Genomic DNA, 25369 nt, shown 5'->3' with positions numbered 1-25369 from the left:
TCATGTGATGATTTCAATTCTGTAATGAAATGAACTAAAGTTGTATTATGTTGTGACAACTTTAGTTTTGTAATAAAAAGAATTTAAGTCATTATAAAATTGAAGTCATCACAACATGATATGACTTTAGTTCATTTTATTACAGAACTAAAGTCATCTTAAGTTGTGACGACTTTAGCTTTTTTCACAGAAGTCGTTATGACTTGATATGACTTCAGTTCATCTACAGTGAAATTGCTTTAACATAGTAAAACTTCTTCGTCTTGAAGTCGTGCCAAGTTGGCACAACTTGTCCAGGCTCAAATTTTTTTTCCTAAACTTATACCATTCATGTGATTTCATGAAATTACAATAAAATGGTATCATATATCATTTTTAATTTAAAATTGTAAAGTAATTGTCCTGTCACAATAGTGTTTCAAGGACAAAGTTGGTTTTGGAATTATTCAAGGAATGATAAGTAAATAGGTTTAAATATATTACCGTAAAAATTTATTTTCATTCCCATTCTTATACTTATTCTTATTGGGAACGACCGTATTTATTTATCCTTTTACTGTCATAAACATTAATTAAATATTTTTTCACAAAAAATAAGTATAATAAACAAAACACGATATTATTGAAAAAGTAGATGAAAATACGAACAAATTGGGCTTCGTGAGTCATGTATAATTACTATCCTTAAGGGCTTATTTGCAGTATGTTGTGCAAGTTTTTCAAGATACAATAGGAACTTAGATTTTTTGAGGAACTCGAAACTAGTAAGAAACTATTCAAAGAGCAAATAATCCAAGATATAAAAGAAGAAATATGAAAAATAAGAGAAGATGAGAATGAAAAGTGTGTTCTTCGGAGGAACAAAGGAACACCTATTTATAGGAGTAGGAAAGGCTTGCGGTCACACGCTGTGATTTCTTGACCCACGAAGAGACCATTGCTTGCAGAGGAGAAATTGTACAACCAACAAAATGTTACACACGACCCTTTAGAAGCATCTTGCGACTAAACTTCATGATTCACACAAGTAAACCATCGCTCGTTATTTACATAGAAACTACATCCACAAAAGATAGCAACAAAAGCATAGAATATAGAGAAGATCGTGGAGTAGAGAGACTTTGCGATACTCTATTTTTATCACAGATATTATCAAGTATTTAATGATAAAAAGATGTTCAAATGTGTGTCTGAGAAATAAGTTATGAAATTAAGGATAAAAGAAAGTTAGAATAATTTTTTTTGTTGGGTTTCCTAATAAAATAGAGGTCTTTTAGTAATTTAAAAGAGAGTACGAGGACTTAGACCAATATTAGATGGATTTGGGGACATGAATGAGACGAATACATATATAGCTCCTCTTTATTCAAAAAAAAAAAAGAAGATATTACTCATTCTCATAACCATATATAATCAATACAAGGATTACTAAGAAAATTTGAACATATTTACATAGTACCTACTAAAATAAGTTCATTTGTCATCTATGAACTATAATGAAAAGTTTGTTGTAAAAGTTGATGAAATAACAAACAAAACTATAAAATTACAAACAAAACTTGATTTGTGAGACGTGCATAATCACTACTCTTATAGACTTATCTACATTGTATTATTGTGCAAGTCTTGTAAAATATAATAGAAACTTTTCAGATTTAATGAGAAATTGAAAACTGGAAACAAAATTTTAAAGAATAAAAAAAGAGAAAAGATGAGCGAAAGGTAAGTGTTTTGAGAGGAGAAAGAATGTGGTATTTGTAGAGAGGGGAGAAACAATCAAGAGCTTGAGAAGCCCAACGTCGAAGAAAGGGAGAATGAGTACGTGTATCTTTTGCTAATAACCTCAATTTGGGTTTCTCTTTTTCCTCTTCCCTGCACTGCAATGTCAAATTTGTTTTTTCCTTTTTCAATACTCTGTTTTCACAATAATCCCCAACATATTATAATAGGTAAGAGAAAAAAAAATTATAGATCTCGTATAAAATATAATACATCCAGTATAACAAGTTATATAATTCTAAATTGAACACAGTAATTTAGTGGACAAAGCCTAATCCAGAAATTCATCAAATAAAATATTGAGTTTAGAGGATAACAAATCTCAACCTTCCATTTAAAATAGGCTTATATCTAGGATTGTTGGTTAGTTGTACAGTGTAGAAAATTATTGGTGGCTGTTAAGGTGTGGAGAACAGAAATAAAAGCTGCTATTATTGTGAAACTTTTTGGATAAACTTTATCTGCCAGATTACAGAAGCTTTAATTTCACAATCGATAAGATATTAATAATTAATATTTTGCAGTTAGGTTTGGAGAGGACTGAATATTATTATTATTATTATTATTATTATTATTATTATTATTATTATTATTATGAAGCGTTGGAAAGAGGGTCATGGAACATCCATAGCCATTATTTAATGAACATAATGAGAATATGTAGCGTTCTGTGTGCTACAAACACAACTTACAGATGATAATATTCCAAATGAATTACACTCTGGAACTTCTCTTTCAAAAACCCACCACCACATTCTCTAACATATTTTCAATGCAATTTCTTTTATTATGATTTTGTTCTGTTGTTAAGAGGAAATTTAGTGGTGAATAATGTTAAAAATTTACCTAAACATTTTTAAGTATTCACAAGGAGAGAAACAACCCAAATGCCAGCCAATGATACACATTATTAGTATAAACTCTTTTTAAGACCAAAGTAAAATAAAATTAATTTTCAAATTAATTTTTTCATAGATTAAATTTAGTTTATATATAAAATCATTTTATGAATAATTTTATTCAAACAAACCCCTAAACAAAACAAAAAAATACTTCATTTTCTCTTTTGTTACACACAGTGATTGTGTGGATCTCTGTATAATAAAGTATATCATTAGTCATAACCATTGCATAAATACTCATCTAAAATTCTAAATAAATGAACAATCTTTAAATTAAATAAGATTAACGTGCCTCAGTAGTACAGTAAATTGCATGCATTTCTCCCCGTTTCTTTTATAAGATTTTAGAATTATTTCCTAGTGATTTTTTTTTAAAAGTTGCATCTCTATTTCTTTTTTAAATTGCACTCTCTAAAAGAAAATCAAATAACGTATTATTTATAACATTTACTGAAATAATATTATTTAATACTTATGATCAGAATTTTTGGAACCAAATTCTAACTTTTATTTTTGTCCATTATCATAAGAGAGCATGTCATAACTCATTAAAATCAATGCAATATTTCACAAGTTGTAAATGTTAATGATTTTGGTTAATATATTATTTATTTCTCATGCTACAAAAGTTTTTATTCCCTTTTCTCTTCATTTAAAATTTTCTTTTATTATCTTACTTCAATAAAATAAATTTTACAAATATCATAAGATCCAAATTAAATATATTTATTCAATTTTAAAATATTTATTACACTTAACATAAAAAAAACATCTTACATCAATAAGTCATTATTACAAATAAAATTCAAATATATGTTCATATCATTTTATATTTTATATAATGCAAAAAAGAAGAAGCAAATATAGTTGTTAATTTTCTATTTTGTAAAATTGCAATACAAAAAAGAGCGCAAGAGATTATTATAAACCACACAAAATTATCCTTTCTTCCCTTCTTTTTTATCAAGTATCAATGAACAGGAGGGAAAAATTAGCACACAGAAATTTTAGAATCTACTAGGAAGGCTTTGTCACTTAAAAAGCAGGTACATTACAAAAGCCGAAGACACAGCCTGAAAACTCACAAACCAATGACAACTAAGGTCATCTACAAACTCACAGCAAAAGAAAGTTTTTAGTCTACAGAAAAACAACACAAAATACAAAGCAGCATTGATTAAGTATAATGCAAACAAAGAACCATATATACACTAGACAAAGGAAAGGTGATTCTGAAACTTAGCAGTACTAAATAGAAGAGTAGAAAATCTTTTGCAGGTATTACCCACATTACTGTTTGTGTAACTCCAACCAGCAGCAGGATTTGTAAATATCTGGCAAGTAAAAAGTAGCAACTCAGTGAGCATTTATATTACACAGAGGTCCAAATATTATTTTGCAAATTGTAAGATGGCTCCGATAACATTGTGTTCCTACTTGCAGTTTCATATTTTGTGTATAAACGACAAACATCTCAAAGCATTAAATAAAGTTTCTGATTCATGGCATTATTCTATAGAATGAGAATACCTACCTGTCTATGGCAGCAATCATTCACAAGCAATCTTGGTGTCAAAGCTGCTAAGGCATATTGCAAATGCTTCAAAGGCCGAGATAGGATACTGATAATCCATGGTGAATACATCCTTTCCAACTTTTCCAAACTGTAGAATAACATTTTCCTGAGCCTGCTCAGAAACTCCGTTTTTTGGAGAAGCAACCAGCTGGAAATTTTTAACTGAAGCAACTGTCACACGTCCGTTGAAGTTCAGACACCAGAATTGGAGTTGTTCATGCCACCTGGGGGACTTGTTTTGCAGTACCAGCATACCCTCATTTTGACAAGTCAAAGGTGCTGACGTGAGACTATCCATGCGGGTTGATTTTGATCTGAAGAAAGGGATGGATGGAGAAGTATCAATTCTGCTATGAAGAAATTGAGTCTGTGTTGGGGCCACACCTCCAGGTTCAACAGCTGAGGCAGGGATGGCATCCATAACACAGTGCATTATTCTAGGGCCTCTGTTAACATTTTGACAACTAGTCAATAGAGCCACCTCTTGAAAGGAAAGCTGAGAACAATCAATAACATAGGAAAAGTCACCAAACATATTCATTCACTGATTGACAAAACATAATCATTCACCCAAATAATTCTCTTTACCCAAAACAGACACTTTTTAGTGACAACACTAATACCTAGAGCCCAAAACATTCAGATCATACGAGACATGAGCAATGGGGTAGTTGCCAGCAGGAACTCTGGGAGAAACTTGCTTGAGACTGACTAGCCTGGTGGAACGAGATTTTGTAACTTTGGCTCCATAAATTGGAGGGTGTGCATCATACACAGTGAACTTGGTGCCCAAAAAGTTTGACCTATTATTAATGAGAAAAAGAGTCAATTTAGGCCAACAAAACAGTTCATGTTTGGTTTAAAATTACAGAAATACTTTGGTGAATTCCAATGTGATTGCACGTTTTGATGCATGAAGTGAGAAAGAAAGATTTGTTGCTTTGAGAGTAAAAGTATTTTTCAACTCATCCAACTTTAATCCAAACATGCTCATAGTGATTAACAAGTCATGTCAAATATCAACTAAAATACCTCAGCTTCCCAATATAGGTATCACTCCCTCTTGAGACATCCTCACAGTTAAGAGAAATGATATAGTCAGTGTGAGTTGCACGTCGACACTTGCGTGCAGAAAGAAGGAACTTGCCATCCTCAGTTGAGGCTGGAAGATTATAAAAATCAGCATCACAAAAGCATCAACGTGGAAGGTTATAGAAGAAAAGAAAAGGCCAGCTCTTCACTAAATATTGTTATTCAGTACAGCCTAAAAAGAAGGATGATTGTTCAGCCAACCCACATGTCACAATGCTTAGAAGGCATTATACACATTAAATTTAGAAGTGTGGTAGTGCTCACCTTGGTTTAAACCAAGAAACAGATAATATGTTTTATTACTGTGATTTCGTTTAATATAGCACTGAAGAAGAGAGCCCCTTGGACCAGGCTGCAAGATGACAATAAGAAGCAGATTAATGATTGGCAATAACTAGAATATTAAAAAGTACTGATTATTTCATGTTATGTAACTAATATTACAACATGAAGCCAATCCTTATCAAGTTTCAACTAGGATTGTTTTTGCTTCTTTTGCATAATGTTATACTGTTCTTTTTCCTAGTCAACTTAAGGTTGAAGAGGATATAATAGGGTCTGTTTTGGACAAGAAAAATAAGAAGAAAAAACAAAATGAACTTCTTCATTATGCATAAGCTAATTTTAGTTTATGGAAAAACTTCCTTATTCTTCTGTCCTACAAATTTTTATGGAAAAGTATGTTGAAACATGTCTATAGAAGTATATTCACTTTAACGATAACAAAAATAATTGCAAAAGAGGCAGGCAATGTCGAGTGTACAAATAAGGAAAAGCTAACGGCAAAAAAACCATATTTCATACATTTTAACTGAATTTAGCGATTTCAAATCAATCACAAAAGCCTTCAATTAATCAAATTTCAACTATATTTCGTGCTCCCCCACCCAGGGTAAGGAGTGGGTTGGAATTCATCTCGCCATCCACATAACCCAACAGTACTTACTCGACAAATTCAAGTTTTATTGATTTCAGTTTCTTCTATGCAAGAGCAGCATTAAACAGTAAACAACTTTCATAAAGCAAATGTAACTCATCAATCTTCCTTGAACGAAGCAATTCATCTAGATCACTTAAAGCACTACAAAATATAAGCATATTGTCATCATTAAAATCAAACTACTTAAGCTTAAAATGATGTCAAGTAAAAAACTAAGGTTCTCTAAGCCCCACCCAAAAGCATAACAAAACAAACACAAGCAAGAAGGCAGCTGATCACTGGAATCAAATTGACTAACTTACAGTCACAAACAAAATACAGCACACATACCAAAAGTTGAAAATTTAAAACACATACATCCAAAGGAACCGTGCAAGAATCTAAGCATAGTCTAGATGATCAAAATAAGTGAAAAATGGTGGTGAGAAGTGAGACCTGCTTCAAGGAGATTGGGAATGTCAAGTTGCCAGATACTTGAGGGGATTTGACAATTTCCTTCATGATTTCTCTCCAACTGCGGCACACTCCGGCACAGGCGACGACGTGTTTTCGGGCAGGCCAGGAATCCTCAGAAGCCTCAATCCTCATGAGCACATCCCTCAAAAGCTCAGGGGGCATGTTAGCCCAACAACTCTGCTTCAACCCATCAGGTACCACCAAACGATCCTGGGCAATGGCATCACTGTGTGACTGTGACCTGGATCTCATACTATACCCAAACTTAAACTCAAATCCCTTCCTCTCCACGATGATACTCCTAAACGACATCGTCAACCCCTTTTTTCTTAACACCTCTTGCAGATCATCCCCACTTCCCCAACTCCTCTAAACCCCTCACAAGATTAACAAAACACCCCAAAACATGGAAATGTGAGCACTTTTTCTGAAAAAATAAAAATAAAAAATCACCTTTTGTCGAAGAAACGAAGCACTACGGGTACCCAGAGAGACACATACTAATTTTAGCTTCAGTTACACTGAATTTTCACAGAATTGAACACAACGGATAAGCAGCATGAATAAGTGAATAGTTGAGTAAGAAAGGCGTAATTGGGAGAAAAGGAGCGTGAATCCCTCCCCTCGGAAGCATGTGAGGTGGAAGGGGAACCCTTGCGATGATTGTGTTGAAAAATGGAAAGGAAGAAAACAAAGTAAGAAGTGTGAAGAAGATTCCTTGAGACCAAATGGCCTTTATCCAATTCCAATACCTATCTATGCATTGGGTTTGGTTTGGTAGAATTGCACCGGGTCGGGACTGAAATGGTAGTAGCACCTACCCAATACTCTAAAAAAACTTCCTATATTTCCTGTTTCACTCACACGAAAAAGAATACTTCTAAAAAAATTGGTGATATTTTTTTAATCTTAAATAAAATTATTTAATACTAATTTTTTAAATATAAACTTAAATGAAAGAATTAATTTTAAATATAATTTAAATAAAATTACAACTAAAATATTAATGTAAATAAATTTAATTTTCAAAATAAAAATATAAGTTTTAAAAAACTAATCATTTCAAAATTACTTCCATTTTATAGGTGTAAATAAAAAAAATATAAATATATAAAATTAAAGGTATAATTACTTATTTATAATCTTAATATTTTGGTTTGGTTCGATTTGGTCTCTTTCTTATTGGTTGGTTCAATTTAATCCTCTAATTATTTAAAAATGTTCCAAGTTGAAGTTAACATCGTGTTCGTATATGACATGTGTCAAGTTGTGAAATTTTTTCAATTTTTTTAGTTTTTTAATATTTTTTATTTTTTTTCTAAAAATTTATAAATTGTCACATGTTAGGTTAACATCGTGCCACGTGACAGTTTATAGTCATGACACGTGACAATGATAGTAGTTGTTTTCAATTTAGTACTCTATTTATATTGTTTATTCAATTTAGTATCCCTATTTTTTAAAACAGTCTAAGTTTGTCGTATCTAATTTGAGACCAAATTAGTAAATAAACTTAATTACAACTAGAGATGTCATAATGAGTTTCAACCCGTGAGCCAACCCAGCTCACCACGGGTTTGAGCTGGGTTGGGTTGAGAAAAAAATCAATTTTTTTCAAAACTGGGTTGAATTCAACCCGATCACTTAACCCACAGGTTCGAGCTGGGTTGAGGGTAGGTTGACCCACTTAAACCACCAACATTTTTTTTTTCAATTTTTTTATTTTTTAAATAATTTTATTTACTACTATTAATTATATATGTTCATAATTTCATATTTTTAAATGCTAGAATGTTGTTCAATAATATTTGAATAATTTGAATATTTAGTTAATTTGATTGTCAAGTTATATACATTGATACTTTAATCTTTAATTATAATATTTATAGGAAATTACTCAAGTAACTGTCTTATAAATAATTTTTTCTAAATTAGCATGATAAACATGTGTAATTTTTTATTTATATTTTGTTGAATAGCATGACAAAAAATGTGTAATATTAGCATGTTTTCTTGGACTATATGGACACTTTTTTGGAAACAATTAATCATATATTGGTGGTGTGCATGATGAAAATATTGGTTCTTGATTTTACTGTGATTGTCATCTCATGGGTTGCTTAAAAAATTGTTTAAATATTTGAATACCTAAAAATAAATACATAAATAATTTTTTTATGTGGGTTGGTGAGTCAACCCACTTAACCCACCAACCCGTGGTGGGTTGAGTCGGGTTGCAAAATTTCTGGCTCACCATAAAGTGAGTTGGGTTGGGTTCACTCATTTTCAACCCGGCTCGTGGTGAGCCAATCCGTGTGAGCCGGGTTGGCTCACTTTGACATGTCTAATTACAACTTATATATACATGTTAAAATAATATTTTTGAATTTATACATCAAATCACTACACCTAAATATTCAAATGATTTTATTTTTTACATGTAAAAAATTTCAAGTATGAAAAATTGCAAGGGTAAAATGTAAAAAATAAAATAATTTGAATATTTAGGTGTAGTGGTTTGATGTATAAATTCAAAAACATCATTTTAACATGTATATATAAGTTGTAAGGTTATTTACTAATTTAATCTTAAATTGAAGAGGACAAACTTGGATCGTTTTAAAAATAGAAGTACTAAATTAAACAAACAATATAAATAGAGTATTAAATTGAAAACAACTACTACCAGTACCACGTGTCACGATGGTAAACTGTCACGTGGCACTACGATAACCTGACACGTGGTAGTTTATAAATTTTTAGAAAAAAAAATTAAAAAATTAAAAGAAAATTGAAAATTTCACAGCTTGACATGTGATATGTACAAACACAATATTAACTCCAACTTAACAAAGATGACTAAATTGAATCTTTTTAAATAATTAAAAGATTAAATTGAATCAACAAATAATAAGTGGACCAAACCAAAAAATTAAGAACTAAATCGGTAATTATACTAAAATTAAATTTTAAATAATTATTCAATGTTCATATTTACGTCACTAATAACTTTATTTTGATTACTTGTTTTTTTTAAGTACTCAAATAAAATTTATCAATAATGATTAAAAGTGATAGGTATTCCTACGTTGGATATCGTGTACACACATGGATTAATCAAAAGACATTGACTCTAATACCAATTGTTGGATGAAAATCTTACTATTGGACCAATAATTATAGTTTATAGTCAATACACAAACCTTTCTACTTAAGAGTACATTAGCTTAAACATCATGGTTCGATTGTAACTTGACCTATATATACCGAACAATTGATTCAACTTGCAACATTGATTACAATGAATTGTTTTCTCTCATGTCTAGAAAGAATTCTCTTTAAGTAATTATGGTATTAGCAACTTTTTTTTATTTGAGTTACATCAAATGGATGTGAAACCAACTTTCATCAATGGTGATTTAAAAGAAAAGGTTTACATGACACAACATGAAAGATTTGTTTCTAGTAATAGTGGGTATTTAGTCTACAAGCTTAATAAATTCATAAATGGATTAAAACAAGCTTCCTATTAATGGTATTTAAAAATTGGGTTATTAAGAACTTTTAGTCTATGAACTTTGACGTAAAACTAGAATTCTTCCCCATCCAAAAATTTTACACATTTTGGTCTCCAAATTTTGAAAATTAATGGATATAGTCCTTTTAACCCAATTATATTAAACTTTTTTGACGTGTCAAACACGTTTTTCTAGTAAACAACTCAAATGCTAGCATGAAACACGTTTAACATGTCAAAAAAAATTAATATAATTGGGTTAAAAGGACTATATCCATTTATTTTTAAAGTTTGAGGACCAACATGTATCAAAGTTTCAGACATGGACCAATTACAATTTTGCGTCAAAGTTCATGACTAAAAACATATTTTACCCTTAAAAATTGATGGAATTATATCTTCATTCAGTTTTAAAGAAAACATTATGAATCAATGTACATTCTAGATGGCTAGTGGGAGTAAAATTTGTTTTTTTTGTTTTATAAGTGGATGATGTTTTACTTAGGTGAAATAATTTCTCTCAAAGAACTTCAATATAAAAGATATGAGAGAAACATTTTATGTCAAGAATTATGATCCATAAAAAAAGATCATGAGCTATTTTGAATTTATCTCGAGAGACTAATATTAACAAAGTTTTAAAGAGAGTTAACATGAAAGATTTTCACTAAGTGTGACTCCTATTTCAAAAGGTGTTGGACTTGAATTGACTCAATGTCGGAAGAATGACTTTGAGCATAAACACATGAAAAATATTTCATACTAAACTATTGGTTGTCTTAGGTATGCTCAGGTTTGTACAGACTTTACATTTTTTTTATCGACAATACAAACTTTACATTACATTTGTATTTGGAGTTTTGGGAATATGTAAGATAATCCATGTGTTGACCATTGGAGGCACTATGACTAAGAAATCTACATATCTAGTTATCCTTTTATGTTAACTTGTTGAGTTGTGTCCTGGAGCAGTAGAAAACAAACTTGGACTATCACTTCTATTGTGGAGGTTGAGTTCATTTTTTATTTTATGACTACCTCACATGATATATGGTTAAAGAGTTTTATGTATGCATAAAGTTATGGACTCAGTTGTTAGATCATTGAAGTTATATCGTGATAATTTTGATGCATTATCTATAACTAAGAATAATAAGAGTATAATGTCGAAGTAGACATATCAACATTAAATATCTACCCATAAAACAAAAGTGTTAAGGAAAAAAAGTAGCCACTAAACATGTTTGTATTGAGTTGATAATTATCAACCATTTAACTAAAGGCTTGCCAACAAAGATTTATGAGGATCTTGTGACTCAAACAAGCCTTTGTTCCATGTTGTGACAATAATTATATGCTTGTATTTTAAATATATTTTTTTATGTTTTCTCATTTATTTTGTGTACATGTTTAATTTTGAGAAAACTCATTGAATTGTGAAATAGAAAAGTATATGGTTTATTCACTAGAGACAAGAGTTTGTGAAGAGACTTAATATGATCTATTATATGGGAGATAATGATCATTATCAAGTGACCCATGATTAGTATATTTGGTTTCTTGTTATGATTGATAATTGAATAAATGGATCAAGAGGGAGAATGTTAGCATATAATTGTTGCACTACATCAACAACATATATGTGTATCCTCCATAATGTGCATGTGTACTTTGCAACGAGTGTATTTTAGCTTTGTCTTTTTTTGTCCATTATTGAATAACAATTCAATCTTATTATATGGAAATATATAGATATGGTGACATGGTTTTGCATGTTTTTTTTTTGGACGTTCTTAACTCCACAATTGATTGAAGCACTATAAATTAGACATATACTCTTTGTTTTTGGTCACTGAGTCTACTCTTTTTTTCTCATCACACAACATAATTGTGTATAGAGAGCAAGAATTCAACAATTGAAAGAGCACAACGAGAGCAACAATGACAAGATGTTGGTTCTTTTTAGCTTTGCATTTGTATGATTTGAATGCATTTTTGTTTAATCTTTTGTCATGTTTATATCATTAGAAATGTTTCTTTTAAAGAAAATCAATTTCTTTCTCCATTCTCTTTCATACATGTTGATAGTTGTTCCCCTAGCCATCTTATTTCATTGACTAGTCATAAATTATTTCATACCATTGTAGATGATTATTCTTATTATGTTAGAATATTTCTCATGAAATCTAAAGTTGGAACTCAAACTCACATAAAAACCTTTGTCATCTTTGTTGAAAGATAATTTACACCAAAATAAAATTGATTTAAGTTGAAAAGGGGTTAGAATTTATCAAGCAACATATTTATGTTGATTTTGGTATTACTAGGCCTTATGCGTTGAAACCCCATAAGATGGTGTTGTAGAAAAAAAAAACGCTAACACTTGATTAATGTCACTAGATCTTTAATTTTTCAGTCTAACTTTCTCCTGTCCTTTAAAATGATTCAATTTTGTTCTTTCAATTTGAGACCAAATTAGTAATTAAGCTTAATTACAACTTATATATTCATGTGAAAATATTTTTTTATCATTTATACATCAACTCACTCCCTAAATACTCATGTTATTTTATTTCTTACATTTTTCCACTTGTAAATTTTTACACTTTAAATTTTTTACACATGTAAAAAACAAAATAATTTAAATATTTAGGTGGAATAATTTGATGTATAAATTATAAAGAAGTTATAATAATATGTATATATAAGTTGTAATTAAGCTTAATTACAAATTTGATCTCAAATTGAAGAGAAAAAAATTGGATTATTTTAAAAAAATAGGGGGACTAAATTGAATAAAAAATTGTAAATAAAGAGATTGAATTGAAAACACATTGTTAGTTTGACATGACCTGTCACGTGGCAACTTTTTTTAAAATTAAGAAAATAAAAAAAAGAGAAAATTTCACAAATTCACATGTGACACAATCATGATGTGACACATGATAGTTAATTTTTTTAATTTTAAAAAAATTAAAAAAAAATAATTAAAATCACACAAAATGACACGTGACATAAACTGACACGACGTTAACGTCAACTTGACGAAAATGATCAAATTAGACCTTTTTAAAGAATTAGAGGACCAAATTGAACCACAAAGTAATAAGAAGAACAAAATGAATCAAACAAACAAATTAGAGGATTAAATCACTAATTAAGCCTTATTTAAACTATGGTGTAGTTTTCTATATTCTTTTTTCTTCTTTTTTATGACAAGTTACTGAAGATACGAGCAATCACACCTCCACCCTATTATACTATTTGCAAAAAAATAATATCATTATATATACATAAGACCGTCAATAATATAAGTTGGGGGGATGTGGGGCATTTTTTATTTTTTTATCAATTAAGACCATTTTTTTACCCTTTTAAATAGGTGTTTCATAATATTGAGAACAATCCAAGTGTGAGCTTAAGTTCAACATTGGGTATAAATGTCAAAGTTAAACAACATGCTTTGAGATTTTAGGTTAAAAGTGGTTTTAATTCATTATATGGGTTGAGCTCAAGTCACATATATGTAATCTCTCCCTAACGAACCCTCCTAAAAAAACCATCAATGGTATCAGAGCTAATAATTCATCTTGATGACCGGCTTAAACTGTTGTGATAACAACAACACCATAACAACAACTGGTACACTTGAGGAGAAATATATCAATAAAATGGACTCACTAAAGGGAAAAAAGCCATTGTTGAAAATAATCCAAGTGAGTCTAAATCTCATATTGGATAAAAATGACAAAGTTAAACACCATATAAGAAAATGAACCATAAACCCAATGGTTCAAAGTATAACACAATTTCCCCTAATAAATATCCGAAAAAAACATTACATAAGGATAACACAATTTCACAACAAATATACTTATAACTATATGGACTTGGAAGGGAGATTTGCATCAAGCATAAAATTGTCTTACTTGAAGGTTATAGCTATCAAAACATGTCACCTAGCCCGACCCAACTTGACCCACCACAACTTGGTCACTCAGTGAGCCAAACCAACTGACTCATTCATTAGTGAGCTCAAGAAATTTTAACTCGGCCCGACCCACCACGGGTTGTCTCACTTAACTAAAAAAATAGAACATTTTCCAAAATCCAAAAAGTCCAAACCTATTTTAAAAATTTGTTTTTTCTCATTTTAGATAATAAATAAATCATTCATCCTAAAAATTAAATCATAAAGTTGGAAGAGAAACTCATAAACCTTGGACTATACCTACCTTATTAAAAGAAAATGACTAATGAAAGACGAATGCACAGAGTGAATGAAGTGTGATAAGTGTGGGTCTCTCTCCCCTAAAATTTTTAAAAAAATGCTTGTGTTTTGGATTAGTATGTTGAAGAGTGAGGTGGATATTCTTTTATTGTTCGCGTTGGTGAGCCGGATTCGACCTAGGTGGGTTGGATTCTTAGTGGGTCAAGTCCATTATTGGTCCGTACTGAAATTTGTAATTTTTTTTAACCAAACTCAACTCAAATCCGTGATGGAATGAGTTAACCCACAAATTTTAACCCATTTTGAGAACTATATGAAAATAGCATTTTTATTCCATATGAATTAGAAGCAAATTAAAAAATTAATTTTTATTTAAAATTTATCAATCCATCATTATTTCCAAATAAAAGAAACATAAAGAGAAAAATAACAATGTAACAACATTTCAATAAAAAAAAGCAAGTGAAAAAGATAAACCGATTTTATTATTTGTGGTACAAAAATCAACTGTGTCATGTTGTGGTGTTTATTTCTTTAATTAAATAAACATTTTTGTTTTTTCTTTAATTTCTGTGTCTTTTAATTAAATAAACAAAGGTAAACCGATTTTATTATTTGTTGTACAAAACATACATTGTTTCGATTTTTTTTTTCTTTTAAGAAACAAATTTATCGATTCTCGAAATAGATGATCATAAATTATTTATCTTAAAAGAACTTTACATTTAAATTTAACAAGATTGATTCATTATTGGACTTCGTAAGTTTCAATAGACATGATATAGTTGACTTTTCTTTTTTACTGTTATAGATATTTTTAAACTTTATTAACTTGAATAGATCATTTAAAAAAAATAAATTAGGTTTTTTTATTGTTCAAGTACAATTTCTTTTGCGAAAGGATAAAATATCATCATGCTTTTTCTTGCAGATTATTTGTGGTTGAAATTATTTAAAAAACAATTGTTAATAATATAATATTTTTTCTAGTTTGGTAGATTTATTTATTTATTTATAATAAATTATTTTATTAAAAGATTATAATTGTTTACAAACTTGTTTGAATATAAATTTTAAAAATATATTTAATTTAACATTTATGAATTAATTAAAATAAAAAATTCGAAGACTAGTAATAATAAATAAGATAATTTAAATATATTATAATTATGATAATAAAAATTATCATAATAAAATATTGTAATTATAGTTGTCTTTTTTGTAAAATTATTTCTGATAAATTTATATTTATTTGGTTAAAATAATACATATAATATTTTTTGTGTGTAATAAGTTAAAAAAATAAATTAAATTTTAACTATGTAAATTACATTTGTCAAATTTAATTTTAATCAATTCTCTTAATTCATCTTATTTTTATTCTTTATTTACCAGACATATGATACTAACTTCATTTTTTCAAAACTGAAAATTTAAATATTAAGTAATTTTTTTAATTATTAACTTTAATTTTAAAAACTAATAAGTTCAACAAATAATTATTTAATTTAAATTTGACCTTTTGAATTTTATACCTTTTGTATTTTAAACTTTTTATAAAATTCTATTAAGAAATTTTATGTTTTTCTATATTTTAAATTTCTATATTTTTTCTAAATAAAACTTTATCTAAGAATATCTATATTTTTTAATATTTTCTTTAAATAATTTTTTATAAATAAATTTAAATATTTTATATTGTATTACTAATTTTTAACTTTACATTAGATTTCTTTTCATATATTTTTATTTACAATCATATTATTATTTAATTTTAATCTTTTAACTTATTACACACAAAAAAATTACATAAATTGTTTTAATCAAATAAATATACATTTAATAAAATGAATTTTACTAAAATCAAAATCATAATTACAATATTTTATTATGATAATTTTTCTATTACCATAACTATAATATATCTAAATTATCTTCTTTATTGTAACTACTCTTCTTGTTTTCACGATTTATTTATTAATATTAAATTAAATATGTTTTCTAAATTTATATTCACATTAATTTATTAAAAAAAATATAATTTTTAATAAAGTAATTTATTATAAGTAAATGTACAAATCTATAAAATTAGAAAAAAAATATTATTAAAGATTCGTTCCTAAAAAACATAATTTCAGCCGCAAAATCAGAAAAAATATGATGAGAATTTACTTTTTTGCGAAATTAATTGTACTTGACTTTAATTTAGTTAATTGACTTTTTTGACAGTATAATATTTGTTATTAATTGTAATACTAATGTCAAGGATATAAGGGAAAATAGGGTAAGTGGTGGAAAGTTAAAAAAATTTGCACACACAAATGAAAAAAAAAAAAAAAACTCATCACATTATTTTCATTACAATAACCATCATACTATTTTTTAATTTATATATTTTTAATCTTCACTAATTTCATCAAACTCATTTCTTTAATTTTTTTTTATCAGAAACAGAGCAGACTGAACTTTGTTATGTGGATCTGGTTTTGCTGTATACTATTTCATTCCACACACAGAAACTTGAAAAAGCGTATAATAAAAGTACGTAATAAGCTTGAAAAAAAAAAGAAAAAATTCAACAAACTTCGAATTTTCGTGACAATGATATTATAAAATATAAATTTCTTAAGTTATACGTCATTTTATAAGATATTAAAGAAACCACGCTATTATAAAATTATAAAATACAATATGTAATTCCATGTCTTTACATAACATACAAAAGACAGAGATGAAAAGATCATTAAACAATAGAATTAAAAACTGAAATAAATCAAATATTTAAGCTGTAATGAAGAGATAAAAACTAATAAAATTTCTCTAAAAAGTTAAATAACCCATAAAAAATAATAATTACTAGTCAAACTAATTTATTGACACCACAATAATTTAGACTCAAAATGATACAGCCACCCAACATAGTGTCACCACAAACTGATCTGTCACTACAAAATGCGTTTATTTTGAATTAGTTTGTAGTTTGGGTTCGACCGTTGGACCAAAATTTTTGTCTTCACATCACGCTCCCCAATTTTCCAACCAAAGTCACACGCCAGATATTGCTTTTGCCAAATCAGAATTTTCGGTAATCACCCATTTAAATAATTAATACATCATTTAAGCACTAGTTATTACATCACTCAAGCACTAATTTTTTCTCATATCTTCTTGCTTTTCAATTTAAATCTTCCATAGATTATGGCAGCGGGATCATTGACTGAACTATAGCATTTTGAATTTGGGTGTGTTTGTGTGAATTATTACTATTATTGGTTGTATTTGCATTAGGGTCGAGACAAAGGGTTGATTGTGAAATGTTGAGTAGACGTGTCATAAGATGATAGGTGGAGGGTTTCAGAAGAGACAAATCAAGAATTTCAAAACCGAAAACAACGGTGTATAAAATGGTCCTACTCTAATATCTTGCTATGTGTGAACTCTAATTCTATCGCAGGCGGTGGTGGCAAGCATTGCATTAATTCATGTGAGGTTTTCTCTTTCCTCTTCTTCTTCCATGTTAATCTTCTTTTTCTTTTCTTGTGTTTAATTTTGTCTCGTTTTGTTTAGTTTTATATTTTAGTTTTATATTTGTATGTATGTCTTTGTCTCTGAACTTTCAAATTAGGAGTGTTTTCTGCTAAAGGAAGTGGCATTGTTCGGGGAAGTTTATGTTTGTTTGTATGCGGTGCCTTGTGAAAGACGAAGTGGTAGTGTTAGTGTATCTCGGTAGGTGCATTTGTCATTCCATCAAACTTGATTTGTTTTGTTTTTTTCATTTGTATATTGTCAGACTATTTTTTATGCACTCTGTGAATCGATTAATTATGGTTATTATTCGAAATGAAACGGTTTCCTTCACAGTAGTTTTCTCACCGTATATTTCTATTGCAACTTCTTTTTCTGACCAAGACGTACTAATTTAGTGATTGAGACGCGATAATTGTTTATGTTATTATTATGTATATGTATATGAATTTTGAGATTTTTGTTTGGAGAAATCAGGTTTTCTTTTTGTTTTTTATTACGTGTTTTGCCATACATAGGCTCTTGGTGTTCTTGATAACATAAACAACTGAAGAGGGCTAAAATGATGAAGAATCAACCGTCACAGTGGTGGTGGCTTGAGAGCCACAGTAACACTAAACTATCCCCTTGGCTTCAATCCACTCTCACGGGTACTGTTTCCTTCCTTTTATATTATTGGCTTTAAGAACTTCTATACATTTCTGTTTCAGATTTGTTAAATGGTTTAAAAGTTGAGTCTGAAAATTTGACAAACATGTTACTACTTGATTAGTTGAACAGTAAGTTAACAAAACAAATGGTTTCAAGATTTTACTGAAATCCTGTTTCCTACAGTTAGATGTTTAGTGAAAATTAGATGCACGAAAAGTCCATTAGTGCAGAGATGGATTGACTTTAACCGAAATGTTTTTCATGGCTTATCATCATCATGCAATGATGGTGTGTAATTTGTTACCCACCTGCCCTAATATTAAGAGCATAATATTTGAATGAACCAAGGTCCCCAAATCATTCTCTGGTCCTTTGTTATTACTTTTTCGATACAAGTATTTAGACCTATATATTACACGTGTCTCTCTCTACTTTCTCCAATTAAAAAGAATTACTTAAAAGAAACAGGACCCTTTTCAAAAGAAGATACTAGGGTTTAAAGAAAGTACTGGTTTAGAAAAATGAAAAACCTTTGTTTTCTTATGTTTCATGAGCTTTACTTTTTAAAACTTTTTTCTCTCACTCCCTTTTACTTTGTCCCTATGCATTTGTTACTTCTAGCAACCAGTGGTTTGTATATTTTTTTTTGGAGTGGAAGCTTAGTTGGATTATTAGGCCATGCGTATGGTGTCCTGGCCTTTTTGTTAATATGTAGTTTAATAATGGAACGTGATTTTACTGTGCTTTCTATGGCAGAGCTAAATGAGAAGACAAAGGCAATGTTAAAACTAATTGAAGAAGATGCAGATTCCTTTGCCCAACGTGCTGAGATGTATTACAAGAAGAGACCACAGCTTGTGAGCCTGGTTGAAGATTTCTATAGGACACATCGATCATTAGCTGAGCGGTATGATCAAGTCGCTGGAATTCGTCAGCAGAAGACTGGAGGATCCCCCTTTTCTCCGCTCAAGCATCATCAACCAGAGAAGTTGATGAGTTTTGCGAATGACAGTTATGATAGCTATTCTGAGAGTTGTGATGTGGAGGAGTCTGGGGAATCTGAAATTGATGATCCTGAGCAAGAAGAGGAAGAGGATTCCAAAATCGATAACTGTGTAGAACTGGACGGAGTTCAGTTTGTGGCTGCAAATGATGTGATGGAAATTGAGAGACTTGGTGAAGAGAACAAGGATCATAAGGATCTGAACAAGCAGAAATATAACATTTACGAAGCAGTGATGTTATGGGAAGAAATAGAGCAACTCAGAAAAGAGAGCAGGGTTCAAAAGGATGAACTCAACCGGAAAAGCATCGTTTTTGGTGAATTAATGATTCTGAAGGAAGAAATAGAGCAACTAAGCAGAGAAAACAGAGCGCAGAAGGATGAACTCAACCAGAAAGCTATCATTTGTGGTGAAGCTATGATGTTGAGGGAAGAAATAGAACAACTCAGTAAAGAGAATAGAGTTCTGAAGGATGAACTAAGCCAGAAAAGTATCATTTGTGATGAAGTAATGATGTTGAGGGAAGAAATAGAGCAAATCAGAAAAGAGAATAGAGCGCAGAAGGAAGAACTCAACCAGAAAGATGTCATTTGTGGTGAAGCAATCATGTCGAGGGAAGAAATAGAAAAACTCAGTAAAGAGAATAGAGTCCTGAAGGATGAACTGAACCAGAAAAGTATCCTTTGTGGTGAAGTAATGATGTTGAGGGAAGAAATAGCGCAACTCAGAAAAGAGAATAGAGCGCAGAAGGATGAACTCAACCAGAAAGATAACAGTTGCAGTGAAATAATGATGTTGAGGGAAGAAATAGAACAATTGGGAAAAGAGAATGGAGGGCTGAAGGATGAACTAAAGAAGAAAGATAACATTTGCGGTGAAATAATGATGTTGAGGGAAGAAATAGAACAATTGGGGAAAGAGAATGGAGCGCTGAGGGATGAACTCAAGAAAGATAACATTTGCGATGAAATTATGATGTTGAGGGAAGAAATAGAACAAATGGGAAAAGAGAACGGAGCGCTGAAGAATGAACTCAACAAGAAAGATAACATTTGCGGTGAAATAATGATGTTGAGGGAAGAAATAGAACAATTGGGAAAAGAGAATGGAGCGCTGAAGGTTGAACTCAACAAGAAATATATCATTTGTGGAGAAATAATGATGTTGAGGGAAGAAATAGAACAACTCAGGAAAGAGAATAGAGGGCAGAAGAATGAACTCGACCAGAAAGGTATCAAGTGTGAAGTAACGATGTTTAGGGGAGAAATTGAAGAATACACAAAAGAGAATAGAGTGAAGAATGATGAACTCAGTCCAGAAGACAGCGTTTGTGGTGAAGAAGTGATGTTAAGAAAAGAAATCGAACGACTTGGAAAAGATGAAAGAGCACAAAGTGGTACCCTTTGTGGTGAAGTAAAGAAGTTAAGGCAAGAGAATAGCGCGCAGAAGGACCGTCTTAAGCAAAAAGACCAAGAGAAAATAGAGGTGATAAGAAACCTGAGTTTAGCTATAGATATGCTGAAGCAGGAGAACGTAAAGATGAGAAGCTTCATTGCTAAGGAATCTGCCAACAAATGGAAGAATCCATTTGGGTTTAAGAATTTCATGGGATCATTATCAGAGCAGTTGTTTAATGGAATTACGAAGAATCAACCTAGTCTTGTAGCTCTCTAGATAAGGTTCACAGAGTAAATAGCTAAGTTTTGTAGAACATAATATTAAAAGAGGCTTGTGTACATGTTATGGGGACCTGCTCAAGTAACCTGCAGATCTTGTATACAGTTTAGTATATTCCTAACTAATCCAAGACCGAGTATCTAGAGGATTTCCTCTACACTTGTTTTTATACATACTTTGTTAGCGACATATGCATATTCTGCTTGTCTCACTTTTTTGTTAGTTACCTATATTGTAATGTGCCCAACTCTCCTTTTCATGCCAAAAATGTTTTCTCCTATATAATAATGCTAAGTGCCCACGATGCAGAGTCACTAAAAGGTTCTTTTTCACAACAACAAAGTGATTTGTGGTCCTAATTCCTAGGAGAAAAAATATCTTTGATTCATTGATTGCTGAGGCCAGTGGTAATATGTATAAGTAGGAGAATAGGAGGATGTCCTCCTGCGTGTCCGAATTCTACATCCAGTATAAACTATATAAGCAGAAGTAAAAAGAAACCAAGAATTACTACAATAATATATACTAAAAAATGAAAATAATGTAATAAATACTAAAAATTAAAGAGTAAAAGATCAAACACCACAAGTTTCCTATCACATTACATCTCCTGAGTAAATTCTGAACTGATATAACGATGAAAACCATTTCCTCTGAACTGTCATTTCTACACTCAAATAACCCAAAATATCAGATAGAAACTTGAAAATGTTTACAAGTCTTAATGTTTTGAAACATCGTAAAACTGTAGCACTTCAGGGTACCCGCAATCAATGCCTTGCCGCACTTGATATACAGACTGAACAGTAAACGCTGACAAAACATGATTGCAGAACATATGCAGAAACTGCAACCTCTATTCACCTCATATGCCATGAAGCTGCATTATGCAAAATACCAGAATGGCAAGATGAAAAGCTGAAGAAAAAGGGAGAGATACACCGTGGGAAGATGGGGCCAAAGCTGGCATAGACTCTGAAGGTGGAAAAGCCAAAACTGAGCCTGGATTGTTGGTGACATCAGGGTTGGGAGGGCTGGGGCTTGAAGGAATTGTGGGTATTGAGGAGTCTGAGGGAGAGAAAGCAGCATTTCCAGGGGTTGGAAACAAAGGCTCAATATCTGGTGACATAGCAGGAGAGAATTGCAGAGGGGCACCTGGTAGAGTTGTTGGTGCTGCTGAAATGGTGGAAACATGCATGTTTTGTCGAGAAGCCAAAGCCAATGAAGAATTGCATGCCATTAAGGCCATCAGCATTACCAAGAATGACCAAAAGGAAGCCATAAATGATGATGATGATGATGATGATGAAGCAAACACCCTTAATGAATGTGTCTCCAGAGAGAGAACTGTTTTGGAGAGTGGTGAAACTGAGGAGGTTCATCATTGAAGTACTTAACTTTAAAAGGGTCTACAAGAAGTGGTGGTGGGGCTCCAATTTTCAGTGGCAGTGGATCATTGGAACCTTTTCCATCTAACAGCTGCACATTGTTTGCTACAAGACAAAACTGATTAGTGAATTACCTTGTGGAGCACATGAACATTAGGTGTCACTCGCATAAAAGTAAACACAAAAAAATAAGAACAAAACATAAAGGAATAGTCACAACTTAGAACTTAGCAACCGAATTACTAGGAATATGTGAGATTTAGTTTTCTCAAATATTTTTTTAGTCTGAATTTTCCTTCCTTTTATGTTTGTCCCCACTTATTTTCTAGAGACATATCAGGGGGTCACCAGTGTGCACCACCACTGAGTCCATGTGACATGTCCTACTCTGAAAATACAAATAAAGAACACTTAAAAGGAGTTTATGGGAAAAGAAAAATAAGAAGTGCAGAAATTCTTAGGCATGAAGTAAAGTTCCTTTGCTTGATTCTAACTTCCTGCTAATCTTCAAAATCGAATCATGCAAGCCGGTTTATGTTCGAGTAGATGCAGATAAAGGGTGCTTTATTTACACACAACCAATCATTAGAAATGCAGAATTTAACTCAACTTATAATATTAGTTAATCGTTTGCTTCTTGTTATGGCAAAATACAATAAGATCTAAGTTTTTATTTTCACATCAAACTTAGGATATTTATATTCTATATTTTGATTACAATTAGATAATATGATACTTTGTTGTATGTAACAATTTACTTGAATAGGAAAATAAGTATTACTCGAAGTTTAATATTATGTAATAATTTAGAAGTAAAGAGCGTTCTTCTGAAATATTCTCTCATTTTGAGTTTTCTCATAACACTAAATAACTTATTATTGTATATTCTTAAAGAGACTTTATAAACTTAGTCAAGAGAAACGTTGTATATTATACATTAAATCACATTAAGAAATTAATATATAGCTTAAAGAAACTTTATGTACTCTTCTAAACTAGAATTGAAATATATATATATTTGCGATCTTAAGATTAATGAAACCATTTACTATGGCTAATGATAACTTATTGTAAATCATGTTTCGATGAATTGATATAAAACTAAGTGTTTATTATCCTTTAAATTATTTGAGTAATCCCTTTTAGATGATTATCTTAAAAAATGTGTAAACTTTTTTTGAATAACATCAAAATTGATCCCTTCAACGTCTAGTTGAATTAGCTAGTAAAAATTTTCAAAAATACTTTTAAGTTCTATTACTTTTAAAGCTAATATTTTTTTTCACTTCTTACTGTTACTCTTGGAAGTCTTGTAAATATTATTTTAGTGAGAAAGACTTTTTTTATATTAATCTGATAAAAGACCATGCTTAGTATCAATGTAACACTGACATTATTTACTCATTTTTTACATTATATGGTTGTTGTATGGTTGGTACAAAACAATTCAGTTTAATTTATGATTAATCATTAGTCAAGAATTTGATCGACCACTTTTTGTAGTTTTTTTTTTCTCAATTGTACATAAATTTTTATTTATTCATCTACAAAATTCTAAAATTTTAGTTTAAAATCTGAACTAGTTTTTTTTTGAAATTGAGAGAGAGACTGTTTGACATTATTTATTTTACCATCATATCATTTCAACTGATTTCACCCATCATCCAAAAGAAAATGGCATTTGGGGTCCTCAATATGTCAGGTGTCAGACAAACTTTATAGCAGAAAGGAGGAGGGAAAAAATTTCAACGCAGTCCCACATCGAAAAAATAATTATGAATGAGTATTGTACAATCATAGTAACAAATATGCCAATAGAAATGGTATAGCACTAGTATGAGAATGTGAAGTTACTGCTCTTTCTTCTTCCATTCATGCCTTCTTTTTCCTTCTTTTAGTTTGGTGGTTTCTTTTGTAGTGGGTCACTTTGGTTTGGACTATTTTTTCCTTGTGAACTTATTTTGTCATTGAAGGACATCACATATGAAACAAATATTTGTTTTTCATTGTCTGCTAGTAACTTAATGGTAGGGACAACAAATTGTGGAGAAGGTGCACTCACACCTCATTTCACCAACTGCCACTATCGTATGTTTTAAATATTATTGAATACTAATACCTGAATATCATTAAGTTGAGATGGCCGAGTTGGTCTAAGGCGCCAGATTAAGGTTCTGGTCCGAAAGGGCGTGGGTTCAAATCCCACTCTCAACAATATTGTAGTATTTTTTTCAATTTCCGATTTTTAATGATTATGAAATACTCTACTGTCTCAACTATATCTCTTTATATTTTTATTGTCCAAAGTAATATAAGATGCATTGATCTACATGTTATAGCTTCCAAAATGTTTCTTTGACCTTTTTCTTTTGCTCGAGTTTATGTATTTCTTTGTAAATTTATAAACAGAATAACAAAATGAGTGTGACTTCTTTTTCCTGTTGTCCAAACAAGAATCTTTTAGCTTTTTCTTTTCCTGCTGTGCTAGTCCTTTCAGATTTGGTTGGGTTTGAATTTATTTTAGTTTTTGTTGTCAATTTGTTTTTCTTAGTAATGTCATTTAACTTTTAGATAATTAAGTGCAAATATCTATGTATATCTAATACAAATTGAAGTTCTGATGGACTGTAA

General features: G+C 30.3%; 3 protein-coding genes and 1 non-coding gene across 5 annotated transcripts; 2 read left to right on the top strand and 2 right to left on the bottom strand.

The window, feature by feature from the left end:
• Window positions 1-3686: 3686 nt before the first annotated feature.
• Window positions 3687-7531, bottom strand: TLP3 (tubby like protein 3). Its single transcript, XM_028081389.2, has 6 exons — window positions 6725-7531; window positions 5614-5701; window positions 5290-5419; window positions 4881-5060; window positions 4216-4703; window positions 3687-4015 (listed from the first exon to the last, which is right to left on the bottom strand). Exons 1-5 carry the CDS (start codon window positions 7055-7057, stop codon window positions 4232-4234), a joined length of 1203 nt encoding a protein of 400 aa, XP_027937190.1. The 5' UTR covers window positions 7058-7531; the 3' UTR covers window positions 3687-4015; window positions 4216-4231.
• A 10311-nt stretch (window positions 7532-17842) lies between these two features.
• On the top strand, window positions 17843-21521 carry LOC114191805 (uncharacterized). Of its 2 annotated transcripts, XM_028081207.2 has the most exons (4): window positions 17932-17977; window positions 18119-18219; window positions 18537-18668; window positions 19426-21521. In XM_028081207.2, the coding sequence occupies exons 3-4, from the start codon at window positions 18581-18583 to the stop codon at window positions 21345-21347; spliced, it is 2010 nt and encodes a 669-aa protein (XP_027937008.1). In that variant the 5' UTR covers window positions 17932-17977; window positions 18119-18219; window positions 18537-18580; the 3' UTR covers window positions 21348-21521. The 2 variants fall into 2 exon arrangements, with proteins under 2 accessions (XP_027937009.1, XP_027937008.1); XM_028081208.2 differs by lacking the exon at window positions 18119-18219 and having other exon boundaries at window positions 17843-17977.
• A 352-nt stretch (window positions 21522-21873) lies between these two features.
• AGP26 (arabinogalactan protein 26) lies at window positions 21874-22736 on the bottom strand. The gene has a single exon (XM_028081209.2). The coding sequence runs from the start codon at window positions 22630-22632 to the stop codon at window positions 22216-22218; it is 417 nt and encodes a 138-aa protein (XP_027937010.1). The 5' UTR covers window positions 22633-22736; the 3' UTR covers window positions 21874-22215.
• A 2135-nt stretch (window positions 22737-24871) lies between these two features.
• On the top strand, window positions 24872-24952 carry TRNAL-AAG (transfer RNA leucine (anticodon AAG)). Its single transcript has one exon. It is a non-coding gene; the product is annotated as a tRNA-Leu (tRNA).
• The last annotated feature ends 417 nt before the right edge of the window (window positions 24953-25369 follow it).

The sequence above is a fragment of the Vigna unguiculata genome, chromosome 7 (genome assembly GCF_037176805.1).
Source record: "Vigna unguiculata cultivar grain cowpea cultivar isolate G323 ecotype 2 chromosome 7, ASM3717680v1, whole genome shotgun sequence".
Taxonomy (NCBI): Eukaryota; Viridiplantae; Streptophyta; class Magnoliopsida; order Fabales; family Fabaceae; genus Vigna; species Vigna unguiculata.
Note: the sequence above shows the minus strand (reverse complement) of the source record. Positions and strands in the feature narration are given on the sequence as shown.

Coding starts and splice junctions, on each gene's coding strand:
- TLP3 (XM_028081389.2), bottom strand. CDS start 7,057: ATGTCGTTTAGGAGTATCATCGTGGAGAGGAAGGGATTTGAGTTTAAG. Junction 5,702..6,724: donor TCCCAATCTCCTTGAAGCAG/GTCTCACTTCTC, acceptor GTCATCTTGCAG/CCTGGTCCAAGGGGCTCTCT. Junction 5,420..5,613: donor GTTTCTTGGTTTAAACCAAG/GTGAGCACTACC, acceptor ATAATCTTCCAG/CCTCAACTGAGGATGGCAAG.
- LOC114191805 (XM_028081208.2), top strand. CDS start 18,581: ATGATGAAGAATCAACCGTCACAGTGGTGGTGGCTTGAGAGCCACAGT. Junction 18,669..19,425: donor GCTTCAATCCACTCTCACGG/GTACTGTTTCCT, acceptor TTTCTATGGCAG/AGCTAAATGAGAAGACAAAG.
- AGP26 (XM_028081209.2), bottom strand. CDS start 22,632: ATGGCTTCCTTTTGGTCATTCTTGGTAATGCTGATGGCCTTAATGGCA.